General features: G+C 40.9%; 1 protein-coding gene across 1 annotated transcript in view; it reads right to left on the reverse strand.

Moving 5' to 3' along the window:
• The window catches only part of DTHD1 (death domain containing 1), a 145965-nt gene extending 127783 nt beyond the window's left edge, over positions 1-18182 (reverse strand). The window contains exons 1-2 of the mRNA XM_077281178.1: positions 18011-18182; positions 6165-6693 (exon numbers count right to left, since the gene is read on the reverse strand). Coding sequence (XP_077137293.1) covers positions 6165-6693; positions 18011-18152 — 671 coding nt within the window. The 5' untranslated portion in view covers positions 18153-18182. The remainder of the gene's footprint in view (positions 1-6164; positions 6694-18010) is intronic.
• Between the last annotated feature and the right edge of the window lie 2066 nt (positions 18183-20248).

Genomic DNA, 20248 nt, shown 5'->3' on the forward strand with positions numbered 1-20248 from the left:
TTGTCTTCCTTATTATCTTTAGTGTACAGTGAGGACAGACCGGTTCTTATCCCCCCTTCACTATTCAGAGCCTAGCTCTAGGGATATACAGGGCTTAGGTTTCCTGCTCGCCGATTGGTGTGGAACTATTATAGGGATGGTAGGTTAGGGAGGGTGCTATTAGACCTGCCTAGAGGTCTTCATTCCCCCTTTCCCTAGCGTTTGGGCTTCCTTCTCCTCATCCCCATGTGTTGCACTTATTCTATCAACACTGTGTATGACAGATTAACAGTGGATTGGTGGCATCCAAACTCTTTAATATGGTTTTTAACCTTTTCCATTCTATTAGGAATGACACACCATCACACTAAACCATTTTTTTGCAGAGATATTCAGCCACTGCTGTTATCTAGCTTTGACGGACATTTTCTCTATGACATAACGGTATATGGCTTAATGGCTACTCAGAACTCCCCTGATGAATCCCCGTGACTGGGGAAGAAACGCGTAGGGAGGCATTTTTATCTTTTTCTACATGTGGTGGGTGTCCATAGCAGGGCTCACTTGGGGCCTGTCCTTGTGAGGACAGGAGTATTACAGGGGCACGACAGGGGTTTAGGGCATGGACCCCCCTTTCCCCCCCTTACCCTGCTGCATGGACCCCTTCTAGATTCCTCTGAACGACCGTGGGTGTCCGTCCGTTTATATTTGGTGAGACAAAACAATTTTTATCTTTGAGCACTGTTTTCGGCACGAGCACTTTATTCATGTATTGTTGGTATGATATGTTTGTGCATTTTTAAACATTTTCATTAAAAGTTATATTTTAGTTTTTGGGAGACTCTCCAAGCTGTACTACATTGTTAACCCTGAGGGTGTTTGCAACAGTTGGGTTATTCCATACTGTGGCTGATTGTCTATTAGTTGGTAGAATGACACTGAGGGGAGAGGATCTAGGTTGAGGTCCTGGAGCCATGGATGGATGGCCTATGGAGTTTTGGAGATCAGTTGCCAGGTGGGCTGGATCCCTCTGCTAAGGTTTAGGAATATGTTTTCGGAATTTCATGAACTGTGACTTCAGAATATACTGGCGGGAGATATTAAATCTGTGAGGCAAACAAAAGCTGGGAGACAGTGATTATCGCTTGGTACAGGGACAGTTGGAATACTAGCCCCGGGGAGGGGATCTTGTGGACTGGGGCAATGTATTTTGGCCATCTACCTGGATCTGCTGTAAAACCATGGACTTAAGGAATAAAAAATAATTGCATCCTTAACCTGCCTAGATGATTATTACAACCCACAACCTCATATCCTCACACATCACTTGGATCTTAATGTGTTCAATGAATTGGAGAGATTACATCAGCTAGTTTTCACCCACAAGATCAGGAACAACTTAAAATTAAAAATACAGTTCATCTTGTTGTGAAAACTGGTGAAAAATGCAGGATGCAAGTCATATAATGGTCAGAGTTAGTGATTCCTAATATACACACAGGACAGCTTTTTCTGAAAAGTTAGTTGAAATGGCAGGTACGCTTGAACATGTCACACTATTGTTATCATTGTACATAGAATATAAGACCAACTTTATCAATAAAGTGCCCCCCCCTATTTAACTAGGTTTAGGAGACAAGCAAAAGATAAATTGAATGTGACACTAAGTCACTACTCACTGACAAATCGTGATAGGGGTAGTCAGGATATACAAGGTTAGAGACCAGGAGGGCTCGTAGTAGAGAGGAACAAGACAAAGGCATGGTCAGGTAACAGTCCAGGGTCAAAAGCCAGAAGGGTATGTCAAAACAAGGGAGTAAAAGAAACCAATAGTCAGAGGTCAAGTCTGGTGTCAGATACCTGAATTCAGAGCGCATCAAGAGCAGGAATAGTCACAAGTCACAAGAATAGTCACTACTAGGGTTGAGCGACTTTTATTTTTATAGGATCGGGTCGGGTTTCACGAAACCCGACTTTCTCAAAAGTCGGGTCGAGTGAAATCGGCCGATCCTATAAAAAGTCGGGGTCGGGGTCGGCCGAAACACGAAACCCAATGCAGTGGAATGGGATACTATGGTTCCCAGGGTCTGAAGGAGAGGAAACTCTCCTTCAGGCCCTGGGATCCATATTAATGTGTAAAATAAAGAATTAAAATAAAAAATATTGATATACTCACCTCTCCGACGCTGCCTGGACCTTACCGCTGGTAACCGGCAGCCTTCTTTGCTTAAAATGAGCGCGTTCAGGGCCTTCCATGATGTCACGGCTTCTGATTGGTCGCGGCCGCCCATGTGACCGCCACGCGACCAATCACAAGGCGTGACGTAATTCTCAGGTCCTAAATTCCTAGAATTAGGAATTTAGGACCTGAGAATTACGTCACGGCTTGTGATTGGTCGCGTGGCGGTCACATGGGAGGCCGCGACCAATCAGAAGCCGTGATGTCATGGAAGGCCCTGAACGCGCTCATTTTAAGCAAAGAAGGCTGCCGGTTACCAGCGGCGATGTCCAGGGGCCTCCGGAGAGTTGAGTATATCAATATTTTTTATTTTAATTCTTTATTTTACACTTAAATGTGGATTCCGATACCGATTTCCGATATCGCAAACATATCGGAACTCGGTATCAGAATTCCGATACCAGATTCAGAAGATTGCCGACCTCATGGCCGACCCCACGCAGGGGTCGGGTTTCATGAAACCCGACTTTGCCAAAAGTCGGCGACTTCTGAAAATGGCCGACCCGTTTCGCTCAACCCTAGTCACTACAAATCCTAGGCTTGGCAGCAAGGTCAGGGAAGATAGACACAGGGCTAAGCAAGCACACCTACAGTGCTGTGCAAATTAATTGGGACAAAGCATTTTCTAAGTAAAATCATAAGTTGATTACCAGTCAGTGATTCCAACCAGTTTTAATATATAATAAATAAATCTTGGTCAACTAGTCAGTGAAAAAAGATAATTTTCAGTGATGAAATCCATCTTTTTGTTCAAGGGTACAGAGCAAGTGTTGTTAGAAGCAAAAATGAACCATTGCGAGCTGATCATATTCAACAAACTGTATAACAACCTCAAAAACAGATGTTTTGGGGCTTTTTTACAGCTGATGGTACAGGGAGCTTATTTCCTGTTGATGGTATGATGAATTCATCCAAATACATAGACGTTTTAAAATGCTTTATTGTGCCATTCATACCTAAATTTGAAGGGACATTCCAACAAGATTTGGCTCCATGCTACAATTCCAAGTGTGTGAAGAAATTCCTGGAAGAAAATAAAGTAAAAGTGCTGGACTGGCCTGGCAATTCACAAGACTTAAATCCTATAGAAAATTTGTGCAGCATTGTGAAGAGAGGTCTTGGAAAAATTGACTGTACAACCAAAGAACGCATGATAAACAGTGCCATACAAGTGTGGTTCCATGATGAAGAATTGAAGAATTCATGCAAAAACGTGGTAGAATCAATGCCAAAACGCCTTGAAAATCTCATATCTGCTAAAGGAGGACATATTTCTTACTAAAATTAGTATGTAACAGTGCATTATAACATTTTATTATTAAATATTTAAAAATATGTGTTTTTTTGCTTTGTCCAAATTAATTTGCACAGCATTGTAACTTAAGCAAAGCTACAACTGACACTGACAACTAATAGCTAGCCAGCTAAATACCTTGCAAATAATTAAGGGTAGGAAGCACCTGGAAAAACACCCGCAGACAGGACAAGATTGAGCAGGAGAGTTGTCAATCAAAAATTCTGACAGCCCAGCACACCCTAGGATCAGATTGGATGACTTGACTCTCACTCACAAAACTGACATAAGTCGGTTTAGCTCTCACTTGCAGCTTCCCTTAGCCACAGTCAATGTTGAAGCCATGACATTGAAATAAATGTTGAACTTTTTCATGGAAAATTGGAGAAATATAGGTATCACCAAGTTTTTGCTCTAGTAGAAAAAGTTTAAATAGCCTTTGCTATAGGGACAGTTGTGCTAAAAAGTTTACATACCCTGGCAGAATTTTTGCTTTCTTGGCCTTTTTTTCTGAGTATATGAATGATAACATCAAAACTTTATCTCAACTCATGGTTAGTGATTGGGTGAAGCCATTTATTGTCAAATTACTGTGTTTTCTCTTTTTAAATCACAGTGACAACCCAAAACATCCAAATGACCCTGATCAAAAGTTCACATACCCCATTTCTTAATACAGTGTAATACCCCCTCTAACATCAATGACAGCTTCAAGTCTTTTGTGGTAGTTGTGGATGAGGTTTATTATTTTCTCAGATGGTAAAGCTGCCCACTCTTCTGGTCAAAAAGCCTCCATTCCTGTAAATTCCTGGGCTGTCTAGCATGAACTGCACGTTTGAGATCTCCCCAGAGTGGCTCAATGATATTGAAATAAGGAGACTGAGTTGGCCACTCCAGAACCTTTACTTTGCTCTGCTGTAGCCAATGACAGGTCGACTTGGCCTTGTGTTTTGGATCATTGTCATGCTGGAACGTCCAAGTATGTCCCATGAGCAGCTTCCGGGCTGATGAGTGCAAATTTGCCTCCAGTATTTACTGATAAAGTGCTGCATTCATCTTTCCTTCAACTGTGACCAAGTTTCCTGTGCCTTTGTAGCTCACACATCCCCAAAACATCAGCCAGCCACCTTCGTGCTTTACATTAGGAATGGTGTTCCTTTCATCATAGACCTTGTTGACCTCTCTCCAAATGTAACATTTATGGTAATGGCCAAAAAGTAAAATTTTGGTCTTATGACTCCAAATTACCTTGTTCCAGAAGTTTTGAGGCTTGTCTCTGTGCTGATTTGCATATTGTAGGCAAGATACTTTGTGGCACTTGTGCAGTAATTGCTTTATTCTGGTGACTCGATCATGCAGCCCAATTTTCTTCAAGTGCCTCCTTATTATGCACCGCTAGTTTTCAGAGTCCTGTATTTCAGCTGATGTTATTTGTGAGTTTTTCGTTGAATCTCGAACAATTTTCCTGGCAGTAGTGGATGACATTTTTGCCAGTCTACCTGACCGCTGTTTTGTTTTTACAGAGCCCCTGGTTTTCCATTTGTTAATCACAGTTTGAACACTGCTGACTGGCATTATCAATTCCTTGGATATCTTTTTGTATCCCGTTCCTGTTTTATACAGCTCAAACACCTTTTCCCGTAGATCCGTTGACAATTCTTTTGCTTTCCCCATGACTCACAATCCAGAAACATCAGTGGCTGGATGAAAGATGCAAGAGTTTGTCTGGATCCCAGAAACTCACTCAGCTTTTATGCACACACACTGATTACAAGCAAACAGGTCACAGGCGAGAATGTTACCTTTAGTAGCCATTTAAACCGATTTGTGTCAATGTCTGTGCATGTTATCAGGCCAAAATTACCAGGGTATGCGAACTTTGATCAGGGTCATTTGTATGTTTTCGGTTGTTATTATGATGTAAAAAGAGAAATCACAATGGTCTTTGACAATAAGTGCCTTCACCGAACTCCTAACCATGAGTGGAGAAAAAGTTTTGGTGTTTTCATTTATATTCTCTGAAAAAAGGACAAGAAAGCAAAGATTCTGCCTGGGTATGTAAACTTTTGACCAATGTTTTGACCAATACATGGTTTTGATATATTTTGCTGCTGGTTAAGGGTTTTGGTAGCCTGTTGCTATAACATACAGATGGGCCAAATTCATCAAGGTCAGTGTTGTTCACACTGGTTTTGATGAGGGGGCATCCTGGAGTTAGATGTTCCTTATTCATGAAAAGGCATATGCCTCTTCATGAATCCGGAGCACCGGACGAGGGGTGTACACATGAGTGTGCACCCTGCTACAAATCTTACTCCAGCCCCTGCTGGAATAAGATATGTGGGGTAACGAATGATGCTGCTCATCAAAAATTTGATGAGCAATACTCATCATGCCTCAGTCTTACCTCAGGTCTTCCTATTTGGTCAGAGCTGGGATAAACTGGCCTGAGAACGACAAAACTCACAAAATGTAGTCACAACGATGAGCTGCGGCTACATTTTCTACTTTTCAAAGCTTTCACACCAGAATTCTTGTATGAAAGCTTTGATGCATCGGACCTGATGTGTTTAATGAAAATTGGGAGCTTCACCCTTGCTGTCACAAAAAGATGAATGTTATAATAGTGGGAAGCTATAAACTGCTCCTTACTCTTTATAGGTCCAGGCTCCCGAATCTGATAAGCAATCTGCTTTATGTCTTGTCCCATTAACTATGACCTCTGAACTAGACAGCTCCGCTGCATTCTCCCTCCTTTGTTCAGGTTGTGGATTTATTATTTGTTCACAGGTTATACTTGTGTTATGTAGATGAGCTTGTTCCTCAGTTACGGAGAAACAATTCATGTCCATGCATCCTGGCTCATTGGTTTCATCACTATAGTCATTGATTATTATTAAATTGTCAGGTTCCTCCCTCTGTACATTTGTCTCTATTTTTCTTTCCTGACTTGTATCTTCACTTAATTCAGAAGAATCTGTAGTAATTACATTTTCTTCACTTTTAGCAATTCCATTGATATGTTCAGAATTAATTCTTAATGCAGCATCATTGTTGTGATTTTCATTGGCAAGTAGTTTTGGTTCTGCATCAATGTTTTCCAAATGTTCTTCACTAAGCTTCAGGCTTCCCTCCGTATCTTCAAGTATTTGGTTGACCATAATAAGATAATTGATGTAATCTGAATGTGAGAAAAAATGAGAATAATGAAACTTTACTTTTGTGACATTTTTTCATCATTGTTGACTTTTTTATGCCCAGATTCAAACCAGTGCTTATGAAGGCAGTTACATAGAAAATGTAATCTGTTCCTTGTTTGTGACAATCTATATTCATACCACTACCAGCTCTATTTGAGTCTCCTTTATGAGGCCCCAGCTTTAGCTTTATTTTGTTTTTAGATACCTTCCAATCACTCTACCACGGGAGTTACAGCTAATCTGTTTATGACCGATAAACTGTGTATTACAAGATTCTGGAAATCAAAGTAGATCACTTCAAAGAAAACCATAATAAAATCGCTTACCTAGATAATTTGCTTAACGTTTTATCAATTATGGTACTGAGACTTAAAGGGAATCTGTCAGTAGGGTCATCCCTCCTAAGCCATCTATATAGGCTTGTACCTACATAGGAAGCTGAAGCAAATGACACCTTGAAATCTGAGATCTGATGTAATATTACAGAGAAATGTACAATTTTCTTATATGTAAATGAGCTGTTCCAGGCTATGGGACAGACATTGATCTGCATGAGAATTGTGTTTTTTCTTATGGTGCTTTCACATTGCGTTTTTGCACCCATTTAGTGGCACTGTTGATGCATACATATGAATCCAGTTCTGTCTGGGGTTCGGACATAAACTGCCAGAGACTGTAATGCTGACAGCTGATTGACCGCCTCCTGTAGGCGTACACTATTGAAAATGATTCATGGCAGAGCTCATGTTCGCTTTGTTGTCACTATTACAGGCTTTGGTCCCATCGGCCCATACCTCCGAGTCCCGTTTTGCTGGTGGTTCAGACGTAAACTTCGACGAGCTCACTGAACAGGTGCAGAAACACAATGTGAAAGGAATCTTAGTAGTGATAGGCACTGTTTATAGAGTAAAACTGAAAACAAGCCAAATAGCTGACAGCGCTCTCATTTTTGCCCATCTCCACCCACTTAAATCCCATTGATAATCTGTGGCAAAACTGGAAAACTGCTGTTCACAGACGCCTCCATCCAATCTCACTGAGATACAGCTAGTTTGAAAAAAACCCTAAAAAATACTTTTAATAGATATGCATTAAAAGATGCTAACCATCGCCTGAAAAGACACAAAATATAAATAAACCAACACCCGAGCTGGGTAGGGTAGTGAACAGTAGGGCCAAAAATACCAAAGGAGGGTGGAAAATTCCTCAAATAACCCTGGAGGGCTCCTAGTAAGCTAGCCCTTCCTGCCAGTGGAGGTTGGCACCCTAGGAATCGATGTGGCGCCCCCACTCCTCGTCGACTGTCCCTCCTAGCCCTAGATGTCCCTACCAACTACCCACGCCCAAACCCAACATCAAACACACAGAACTAGCTGGACTGTTCTACAATAAATAGTGTACATCATAGTAAATCAGTGAAATATCGTAATTCCACAGTACTGACCTATGAAGGAGGTATTTTGCATCTAATCATTAGGGTATAGTAACCTATTCTACCATAAAGTTGTGCAAATCATAGTAAGTCAGTGAAATATCGTAATTCCACAGTACTGACCTATGAAGGAAATATTTTTCAACTAATCATTAGGGTATAATAACCTGTAGTAGTTAGGCCAATAAAACTCAAAAAATATCATAAGTAGATCCAACTAGAATCAATAAAGACTATCTGCATTAGTATCACAGTGACCACGACTTGTCATAACATCTTTATGATTTCGTTAGATGTGAGATCATTGTATATTCCACCTTGTCCACATATTAGGTGAATATAGGATACCAGCAAAGTCCTTTTACCATCTCACAATCTTAAATTGGTGAAATAGTGATACCAGGTACTGACAATCAAAATAACTTGATAGATGAGTCACCATATCCCAGTCAGTCTAGGTTCAGTATACATACAGTCATTTCTAGATTCAGTATACATGTATAGACACAGCACCCTGATGTTACACAATGTCAGTCATGGTTAGTAATGCAAACAGGTATCTTGCTAAAGCCACCATAATGGGTCACTTATCTGGTCACTTGTCTGATCATATCTGGTCATTTGTCCCAGTTTTTCTTGTAGCGTCCCTACGCGTTTCACCCTCTCCCATCAGGGCTCATCAGGGGACAATAGATAGGAGCATACAGAAGTGGCTGTGATAATGAATGATCATCCACATTGATCATTCATTATCACAGCCACTTCGGTATGCTCCTATCTATTGTCCCCTGATGAGCCCTGATGGGAGAGGGCGAAACACGTAGGGACGCTACAAGAAAAACTGGGACAAATGACCAGATATGATCAGACAAGTGACCAGATAAGTGACCCATTATGGTGGCTTTAGCAAGATACCTGTTTGCATTATGAACCATGACTGACATTGTGTAACATCAGGGTGCTGTGTCTATGCATGTATACTGAATCTAGAAATGACTGTATGTATACTGAACCTAGACTGACTGGGATATGGTGACTCATCTATCAAGTTATTTTGATTGTCAGTACCTGGTATCACTATTTCACCAATTTAGGATTGTGAGATGGTAAAAGGACTTTGCTGGTATCCTATATTCACCTAATATGTGGACAAGGTGGAATATACAATGATCTCACATCTAACGAGATCATAAAGATTTTATGACAAGTCGTGGTCACTGTGATACTAATGCAGATAGTCTTTATTGATTCTAGTTGGATCTACTTATGATATTTTTTGAGTTTTATTGGCCTAACTACTACAGGTTATTATACCCTAATGATTAGTTGAAAAATATTTCCTTCAAAGGTCAGTACTGTGGAATTACGATATTTCACTGACTTACTATGATTTGTACAACTTTATGGTAGAATAGGTTACTATACCCTAATGATTAGATGCAAAATACCTCCTTCATAGGTCAGTACTGTGGAATTACGATATTTCACTGATTTACTATGATGTACACTATTTATTGTAGAACAGTCCAGCTAGTTCTGTGTGTTTGATGTTGGGTTTGGGCGTGGGTAGTTGGTAGGGACATCTAGGGCTAGGAGGGACAGTCGATGAGGAGTGGGGGCGCCACATCAATTCCTAGGGTGCCAACCTCCACTGGCAGGAAGGGCTAGCTTACTAGGAGCCCTCCAGGGTTATTTGAGGAATTTTCCACCCTCCTTTGGTATTTTTGGCCCTACTGTTCACTACCCTACCCAGCTCGGGTGTTGGTTTATTTATATTTTGTGTCTTTTCAGGCGATGGTTAGCATCTTTTAATGCATATGTATTAAAAGCATTTTTTAGGGTATTTTTCTAATTTTGGTTTTGTTTTTTCTGATTATACCCTGTATAAAATTATCTGGTGTTTTTTTTTACAGCTAGTTTGCAAAGAAGAATACTGGAGGCAAAAATTATAGCCTCCAGATGGGCAAAGCTGGTAGAGACATATCCCTAAATTCTTACAACAGTAATTGCCCTGAAAGGTGGTTCTACAAAGTATAAACTCAAGAGGGCTGAATACAAATGTACGTCACAATTGTCAGACTCATATTTTTTAAATATTTAGAAAACCATGTATAACTCCCTTTACACTTCACAAATACTTGCTACTTTGTGTCGGTAAATTACATAAAATCCCAATAAATTACATTTACGTTTGTGTGTGTGATGTGAAAAAATGTGAAATTATTTCTTCAAGGTGCTTTAAATGCATTCTTTTTTTTGTTTTATTTTAATTCAGCCAATTTCCCTCTGCCCTCTGACATACAGTGGCATGTAAAATTTTGGGCACCCCTTGTCAAAATAACTTTTATTGTGAACAATTTAACAAGTTGAAGATAAAATTATCTCTAAAAGGGCTAAAGTTAAAGATGACACATTCCCTTTGTAGTTTAGGAAAAAAAATATATATATATATTGTAATTTTTTTACATTTTAAAAATTACAAAAAGAAAAATGGGCCGATGCAGAAGTTTGGGCATCCTGCATGGTTAGTACCTATTAGCTCCCGCTTTTGAAAGTATCACAGCTTGTAAATTCTTCTTGTAGCCAGCCAAGTTACATAGTTACATAGTTACATAGTTATTAAGGTTGAAGGAAGACTTTAAGTCCATCTAGTTCAACCCATAGCCTAGCATGCCCTAACATGTTGATCCAGGGGAAGGCAAAAAAAACCCATGTGGTAAGAGTAAGCTCCATCATGGGGAAAAAAATTCCTTCCCGACCCCACATACGGCAATCAGAATAGTTCCCTGGATCAACGCCTTATCAAGGAATCTAATATATATACAATGTAATATTATACTTTTCCAGAAAGGCATCCAGTCCCCTCTTAAATTGAATCAATGAGTCACTCATTACAACATCATACGGCAGAGAGTTCCATAGTCTCACTGCTCTTACAGTAAAGAATCCGAGTCTGTTATTATGCTTAAACCTTCTTTCCTCCAGACGTAGAGGATGCCTCCTTGTCCCTGTCACCGGTCTATGATTAAAAAGATCAGCAGAAAGGTCTTTGTACTGTCCCCTCATATATTTATACATTAACATAAGATCACCCATTAGTCTTCGTTTTTCCAAACTAAATAGCCCCAAGTGTAATAACCTATCTTGGTATTGCAGACCCCCAGTCCTCTAATAACCTTGGTTGCTCTTCTCTGCACCCGCTCCAGTTCAGCTATGTCTTTCTTATACACCGGAGACCAGAACTGTGCACAGTATTCTAAGTGTGGTCGCACTAGTGACTTGTATAGAGGTAAAATTATGTTCTACTCATTAGCATCTATGCTTCTTTTAATGCATCCCATTATTTTATTTGCCTTTGTAGCAGCTGCCTGACACTGGCCACTGAATATGAGTTTGTCATCCACCCATACACCCAGGTCTTTTTCATTGACTGTTTTGCCCAGAGTTTTAGAATTAAGCACATAGTTATACATCTTATTACTTCTACCCAAGTGCATGACCTTACATTTATCCCCATTAAAGCTCATTTGCCATTTATCAGCCCAAGCTTCTAGTTTACACAAGTCAGCCTGTAATATAAAATTGTCCACCCCTGTATTGATTACCCTGCAGAGTTTAGTGTCATCTGCAAATATTGAAATTCTACTCTGAATACCCCCTACAAGGTCATTAATAAATATGTTAAAAAGAAGAGGGCCCAATACTGACCCCTGTGGTACCCCACTACTAACCGTGACCCAGTCCGAGTGTGCTCCATTAATAACCACCCTTTGTTTCCTATCCCTGAGCCAACTCTCAACCCACTTTCACATATTTTCCCCTATCCCCATTATTCTCATTTTATGTATCAACCTTTTGTGTGGCACCGTATCAAAAGCTTTTGAAAAGTCCATATACACTACATCTACTGGGTTCCCTTGGTCCAGACCGGAACTTACCTCTTCATAGAAGCTGATCAAATTAGTCTGACATGATCGGTCCCTAGTAAACCCGTGCTGATACTGGGTCATGAGGTTATTCCTCTTCAGATACTCCAGTATAGCATCCCTTAGAATGCCCTCCAGGATTTTACCCACAGTAGAGGTTAAACTTACTGGCCTATAATTTCCGAGTTCAGTTTTTGTCCCCTTTTTGAATATTGGCACCACATTTGCTATACGCCAGTCCTGTGGTACAGACCCTGTTATTATGGACTCTTTAAAGATTAAAAATAATGGTCTATCAATGACTGTACTTAATTCCTGCAGTACTCGGGGGTGTATCCCATCCGGGCCCGGAGATTTGTCAATTTTTGTGATTTTTAGACGCCGCCGTACTTCCTGCTGGGTTAAGCAGGTAACATTAAATTGGGAATTATTATCACTAGTCATATTGGCTGCCATGGGATTTTCTTTTGTAAATACTGATGAAAAAAAGTCATTTAGCATATTGGCTTTTTCCTCATCCTCATCCACCATTTCACCCAGACTATTTTTAAGGGGGCCAACACTATCATTTTTTAGTTTCTTACTATTTATGTAGTTAAAGAATATTTTGGGGTTATTTTTGCTCTCTCTAGCAATGAGTCTCTCTGTCTCAATCTTTGCTGCCTTGATTTGCTTTTTACATAATTTATTTAATTTTTTGTATTTATTTAATGCCTCCTCACTACCTACTTCCTTTAATTCTCTAAATGCTTTCTTTTTGTCCCTTATTGCGCCCCTTACAGCTCTATTTAGCCATATTGGTTTCCTCCTATTTCTAGTATGTTTAATCCCATACGGTATATACTGTGCACAGGTCCTATCCAGGATGCTAATAAATGTCTCCCATTTTCTTTGTGTACTTTTATGTCTCAGGATATCGTCCCAGTTAATTGCACCAAGATCCTCTCTCATCCGTTGGAAATTTGCCCTCCTGAAGTTTAGTGTCCTTGTCACCCCTCTACTACACATCTTATTAAAGGAGACATGAAAACTTATTATTTTGTGATCACTATTCCCCAAGTGACCCCCAACCCTTATATTTGATATGCGGTCTGGCCTGTTGGTTAATATTAGGTCTAGCAGTGCCCCCCTCCTTGTTGGGTCCTGAACCAGTTGTGAAAGGTAATTGTCTCTCATAGTTGTCAAAAACCGATTACCTTTGCTGGAACTGCAGGTTTCTGTTCCCCAATCTATTTCAGGGTAGTTGAAGTCCCCCATAATAATGACCTCCTTGAGTCGCAGCTTCATCTATTTGCTTTACAAGGATATTCTCCATTGCTTCCATTATTTTTGGAGATTTATAACAAACCCCTATCAGTAATTTATTATTTTTTCCCCCTCCCCTTATCTCCACCCACAGGGACTCTACATTTTCATTAGATTCACCTATATTATCACACAGGATGGGTTTTAAGGTTGATTTTACAAACAGACACACCCCACCCCCTCGCTTATCTGTACGGTCATTTCTGAACAGGCTATAGCCCTGCAAGTTAACAGCCCAGTCATGGCTCTCATCCAGCCATGTTTCAGATATCCCCACCATGTCATAATTATATTCCAACAACATTAGTTCTAATTCGTCCATTTTGTTGGCGAGGCTTCTGGCATTAGTATACATGCACTTGATGTTCCTCTCTGTACCTCTATTCTTTCTTAAATTACTAACTGTTCTAACCCCACCCCCCATGCCTCCGCCACCCCCAACTTCCTTATTTGTGCCCAGGTCTCTATCTGCACTATCTTCCCCACCTATAAAATGAATACCCTCCCCCCATTCCCTAGTTTAAACACTCCTCCAACCTTCTAACCATTTTCTCCCCCAGCACAGCTGCACCTTCCCCATTGAGGTGCTGCCCATCCCTAGCGTAGAGCCTGTAGCCAACTGAGAAGTCGGCCCAGTTCTGCAGGAACCCAAACCCCTCCTTCCTACACCAATTCTTGAGCCACTTATTAACCTCCCTAATTTCCCGTTGCCTCTCTGGCGTGGCACGTGGTACAGGCAGTATTTCAGAAAATACCACGTTGGAGGTCCTTGCTTTCAGCTTGCAGCCTAATTCCCTGAAATCATCTTTAAGGACCTTCCACCTACCTCTAACTTTGTCATTTGTGCCAATGTGCACCATGACCACTGGGTCCTCACCAGCCCCTCCCAATAACCTGTCAACCCGATCAGCGATGTGTCGGACTCGAGCGCCAGGTAGGCAGCACACCGTTCGACGATCCCTGTCTTTGTGACAGATTGCCCTATCTGTTCCCCTAATAATTGAGTCCCCCACTACCAGCACCTGTCTGGCCTGCCCTGCTCTCCTATGTCCCTCCTTACTGGAGCAGTCACTCCTCCGGCTTTCAGAGGACATGCCTGGCTGCAGCAGTGCTACCCCTGTACTGGCACCCCCCTCATCTGCCAACTTAGCAAACTTATTGGGGTGTGAAAGATCAGAACTAGCCTCCCTGGCACTCTTCCCTCTACCCCGCTTCCTAACTGTCACCCAGCTAACTGCCTCACTGTCCTGCAGCTCCATCCTACCATCCCCCTCCTCATCTATCCCATTGAGCGTCTGCTCTGTGAGCAGAAGACTCCTCTCCATATTGTCTATGGATCTCAGTGTTGCCAGCTGCACATTTAGATCCAGTATCTGGGTTTCCAAATTTTTTATTTTTTATTTTTTCCTCTATTTCCCTTCAACAACAAGCCACCTTGCTGTTCAAATGCACTTCCAAAAAGGACTTGAGCCTCAAACAGCTGCCCCTTATAAACCCTTGATTATGACCGCCCACCCTAAGTTAACCCCTTGTGAATATAGCTACTCCCAATTCAACAACTCACACAAATTCACACAGGTATTTGTTAAAGGCCTTCCAAATACCTCTTCACTGAGTCACAAGTCACACTTACCGCCGTCCACACTTACGCTCAGGTCACACTCAGCTCGCTCACACTCGCTATGCTGATGATTTAAAGATTTTTTTTTTTTCCCTCTATTTCCCTTCAACAACAAGCCACCTTGCTGTTCAAATGCACTTCCAAAAAAAAAGCAAAAAAAAAAGTGTCTTTCAATTCTTGTTTGAGAGATTTTCATCCATTCTTCCTTGGAAAATTTTCCCAGTTCTGTGATATTCTTGGGTCATCTTACATGCACTGCTATTTTGAGGTCTAGCCACAAATTTTCAATGATGTTCAGGTCAGGGGACTGTGAGGGTTATTGTAAAACCTTCACCTTGCACCATTTGAGGTAGTCTATTGTGGATTTTGACATTTGTAGAAGCCATCCTCTTTTCATATTCATCTTTTTTACAGATTGTGTTATGTTTGCATCAAGAATTTGTTGAAATTTCATTGAATCCATTCTTCCCTCTACCAGTGAAATGTTCTCCGTGTCATTGGCTACAGAACAACCCCAAAGCATGATTGAGCCACCCTCAAGCTTAATGGTTAGAGATATATTTTCCTGAAATTCAGTGCTTTTTTTACTCCACACAAACCTTTGATCATAGTGGCCAAAAAGTACTATTTTAACCTCATCGGTCCACAGGATTTGTTTTCAAAATGCATCAGGTTTGTTTAGATGTTCTTTTGCATACTTCTGATGCTGAATTTTATAGTGAGGATGCAGGAGAGGTTTTCTTCTGAAGGCCATATTTGTACAGGTGTCTCTGAAAAGTAGAACAATGTACCACAACTCCAGAGTCTGGTAAATCTTTCTGAGGGTCTTTTGCAGTCAAGAAGGAGTTCTAGTTTGCCTGTCTAGCAATACTACAAGCAGCTCTCACTGAAATTTTGCTTGCTTTTCCAGACTTTATCTGGACCTCCGCTGTTCCTGATAACTACAATTTCTTATTTTCATTTCAAACTGAGAAAAGAGCAACTTGAAAAAGCTTTACTATCTTCCTATAGCCTTCTCCTGCTATGTGGACCACCACCATTTTCATTTTCAGAGTGCAAGGCAGCTGCTTAGAATAACCCATGACTGTTGTATTTTGGCACAAGGTTAGAGGTGGCTAGGTTTTAATAAAGCTGGGAAATTTGCATCAACTGCCCTTTCCTAACGATGATAGTAAACAAGCCATAACTCTAACAGGCTAATTAAGGTCTGAAACCTTGGTCAAAGTTATTTTAGCACAGAAATATCCAAGGGTGCCCAAACCTTTGAATATGCCCATTTTCCTTTTTGTAATTTTTAAAATGATAAAAATGACAATATATTTTATTTTTTTGCCTAAAATACAAAGGAAATGTGCCATCTTGACCTTTAGGCCTTTTAGAGACCATTTAATCTTCAACTTGCTTAACTGTTCACAATAACAGTAATTTTGACCATGGGTGCCCAAACTTTTACATGCCACTGTATACTGCAACGTATGTAGGGAGAGATATGTAATTATCTTTCACTCAGTAACTGACATTAAAAAAATTATACCCTGGAGATATAGGTCGCCTAAATGCTGCAATATAAATTGTATCATATATTTCACACTGTAGTGTTCATGAATGTACCAAGCACTCCTGAGATACATGGACCGTAATGAACTCATAATGCTGTCAATTCTACAAGATAAGTGTGAAGTACTATCCAACTGATGCAATAAAGTCATATATTTAACAGTACAATCAGCCAGTATCCATGTCCTAATGATGATACTAGTCAAAAAAACCCTTATCAGACAGGATGATTTGTGCTCTAGCATCATCTATTGGCTTTAACAATCCTAAAAGAAAATATCAACTCATCAAGGTTTAATGAGGCTTCCCACATGACATAGGATAAGAAGCCACACTAGACACTCCATTTGCCGACATGTTTTGGGGTGCAAAATAGGAGGTCTGATTTGATTTGGTGAGAGGCCTCTATGGTATATGTCTGCATGCAAAGGATGCCATGCTGAGAAACATTACTCTTTATACAATAAGTCTGAGGCATTTTATACAGACAAAGGAGTCTTCCAGATTTCCCCTGATGAGGGGTAGACATCCCCGAAACATGTGTTTGCAAATGGAATGTCTGGTTTACCTTCTTATCATAAGTCATGTGGCAAGACTCTTTAAAAAGTTTGATCTTTACATTTAGTGTTGACACCCTCAATAGGTGGCACTATGTTTCTAGCCCACTTCCTCTCAGAAGTGGATTTTGAATATTTAAAGTCCCAAAGGAGCAATGCATGGCCTTTAAGTCTCCATATGCTGACAGGCCACTGTCTACAAGGATAAATGTTACTACTTAGACTCTGTTAGTTCCCATAGACCTTACATTTCTGAATTATAGTGATTTTCTGGATTTGTTTTCTCAATTTTGACTCTCTTAGTTGTGGTCTACCTATGACGTCAGTTACAGGCCTCTCTCATCTTTTTAAGTGGGAGAACTTGCACAATTGGTGACTGACTAAATACTTTTTTCCCCACTGTATATTGATCTGAATCAGATTTCTCCTTTGTTCATTTATGTCGTATTTTGTTAATTGATAAAAAAAAATTACTGTTAAACCTTGTATATTTGAAACCATTCATATTTTGCAGCATTTTTCACATAATAAAGACTTACTTTATTTTCTCTTCATTTAAAAATGCAAAAAGGAGGTAAGTTTTTAATCATCTTTAGAAATTATATTTTTTCCTTTTTTTCTACCAATCTTTCTATATTATTTTTTTTTTTACTGGAGCTAGTGAGGAGATTGTAACTTATGCTTGACAAAGTACGGAATGGCATCATTTTCCATCAAGACTCCTAACCCACTTTGCATATACACACACACAGACATAAATATATAGTGTATATATATATATATATATATATATATATATATATATATATATATATATATATATATATACACTCACACAGTATACGTTCACTCAGCACTTTAGGTATTTATTTTGTATGCGTTCAGTATCAGTAATCTTACCATTTGTTGTGTTGAGATTCTTAAATTTCTCCTGAAGTTCCTTTAGAATATGAAGTGTGTTTTGCAGCGTCTCTGTTGTTTCACTCAATTTCGCACACAGACTTTTGCTAAGGTCACGGATTACAGGAATTAATCGACACATGAGTTCTTTAAAGTCTTGATGATCTGGGGGATATGATTCCTCTAGGGCATCTTTCACACTCTCATTGTACTGTTTAATCTGTGCCAGAATCAGAGTCAGATCATCATCCTTAGCATTTGGGCAATTACTAGATGGCATTTCCATCCTTACTGTGAAATCCTATAATTCTGTTCCTGGCTGGTTAGAATCAGGTTGCAGTGAGAATTGAATGTCTTCCCTGCCGGATGTTTCTGCCTCTTAAAGCCATCTGAGCGGGTTTTCTTCCAGCTCCCAGTCATTGGGTGACTAATGGCTGCAAGTTACTATAGCCACTGCAAGGAGTGGCTGAGGTAGCACAGTACACAGAGATCACAGATAAGGAAGGGAATTGTCCCGCTACTGCAGTTCATCACTTCAATGACATGTGCTTTGTTTATGGGACTTACAAATGCAAATCCATGTACTATAACCAGTCAGCAGCCTGTGCTTATCTGTGTTTGATCTAAGCACATCAAATATACTTACTGAAACAATGAGGAATTACTTTTATTTATACAGAAATGTTCCTGTTACCTAACACAAATTGAAAGAAAAATAAGATTAAAGGGATTGTGCCAAAAATCTAAAAATAGTATTACTTCTTTAAGTAGTAAATAAACCTTTCCAAAAAATAATAATCATAATAAATGTTTTTTTTTGTCACTCTGTTGCAGTTTGGTGCAGTTTCTTTGTCTTGAGACTCCCACTGATCACTCCAAAAATCCCTGAGAAATGTGCAGTAAAAGTACCTTCATACTGAACAACTTAACGATAACGATAGCGATCCGTGACGTTGCAGCGTCCTGGATAGCGATATCGTTGTGTTTGACACGCAGCAGCGATCAGGATCCTGCTGTGACATCGTTGGTCGGAGCTAGAAGGCCAGCACCTTATTTCGTCGCTGGATCACCCGCTGACATCACTGGATCGGTGTGTGTGACGCGGATTCAGCGATGTCTTCACTGGTAACCAGGGTAAACATTGGGTTACTAAGCGCAGGGCCGCGCTTAGTAACCCGATGTTTACCCTGGTTACCAGTGTAAATGTAAAAAAAACCAAACACTACATACTTACATTCCAGTGTCTGTCGCGTCCCCCGGCGTCCGCTTCCCTGCACTGTGTCAGCGCCGGCCAGCCGTAAAGCAGAGCACAGCGGTGACGTCACCGCTCTGCTTTAGGGCCGGCGCTTACACAGTGCAGGGAAGCGGACGCCGGGGGACCCGACAGACACTGGAATGTAAGTATGTAGTGGTTTTTTTTTTTTACATTTACACTGGTAACCAGGGTAAACATCGGGTTACTAAGCGCGGCCCTGCGTTTAGTAACCCGATGTTTACCCTGGTTACCCGGGGACTTCGGCATCGTTGGTCGCTGGAGAGCTGTCTGTGTGACAGCTCTCGAGCGACCACACAACGACGAAACAGCGACGCTGCAGCGATCGGCATCGTTGTCTATATCGCTGCAGCGTCGCTTAATGTGACGGTACCTTTTGTGGAGACAGGAGTTCACAGCTCCTTCTTAAAGTGAACCTGTCACCCCCACAACCGAAGGTGAGCTAAGCCCACCGGCATCAGGGGCTTATCTACAGCATTCCGGAATGCTGGGGATAAGCCCCCGATGTATCCTAAAAGATGAGAAAAAGAGTTTAGCTTATACTCACCCAGGGGCGGTCCTGGTCCGGTTCTGGTCCTCTTCTCGTCTTCACGCTCCAGAGCAGGTGTACTTTATCTGTCCTGTTGAGGGCAGAGCAAAGTACTGCAGTGCACAGGTAATGGACCTCTCTGACCTTTCCCAGCGCCTGCGCACTGCAGTACTTTGCTCTGCCCTCAACAGGGTAGACAAAGTACTCCTGCGCTGGAGCCGCAGCATGAAGACAAGAAGAGGACGTCATTGTAAGAAGATGGGAAGCCCTGGACCGGACCGCGACACCCATCAGACCAGAACCGGACCAGGACCGCCCCTGGGTGAGTATAATCTAACCTCTTTTTCTCATCTTTCAGGATACATCGGGGGCTTATCTACAGCATTACAGAATGTTGTAGATAAGCCCCTGATGCCGGTGGGCTTAGCTCACCTTC

The sequence above is a fragment of the Ranitomeya variabilis genome, chromosome 1, assembly GCF_051348905.1.
Source record: "Ranitomeya variabilis isolate aRanVar5 chromosome 1, aRanVar5.hap1, whole genome shotgun sequence".
Classification (NCBI taxonomy): Eukaryota; Metazoa; Chordata; class Amphibia; order Anura; family Dendrobatidae; genus Ranitomeya; species Ranitomeya variabilis.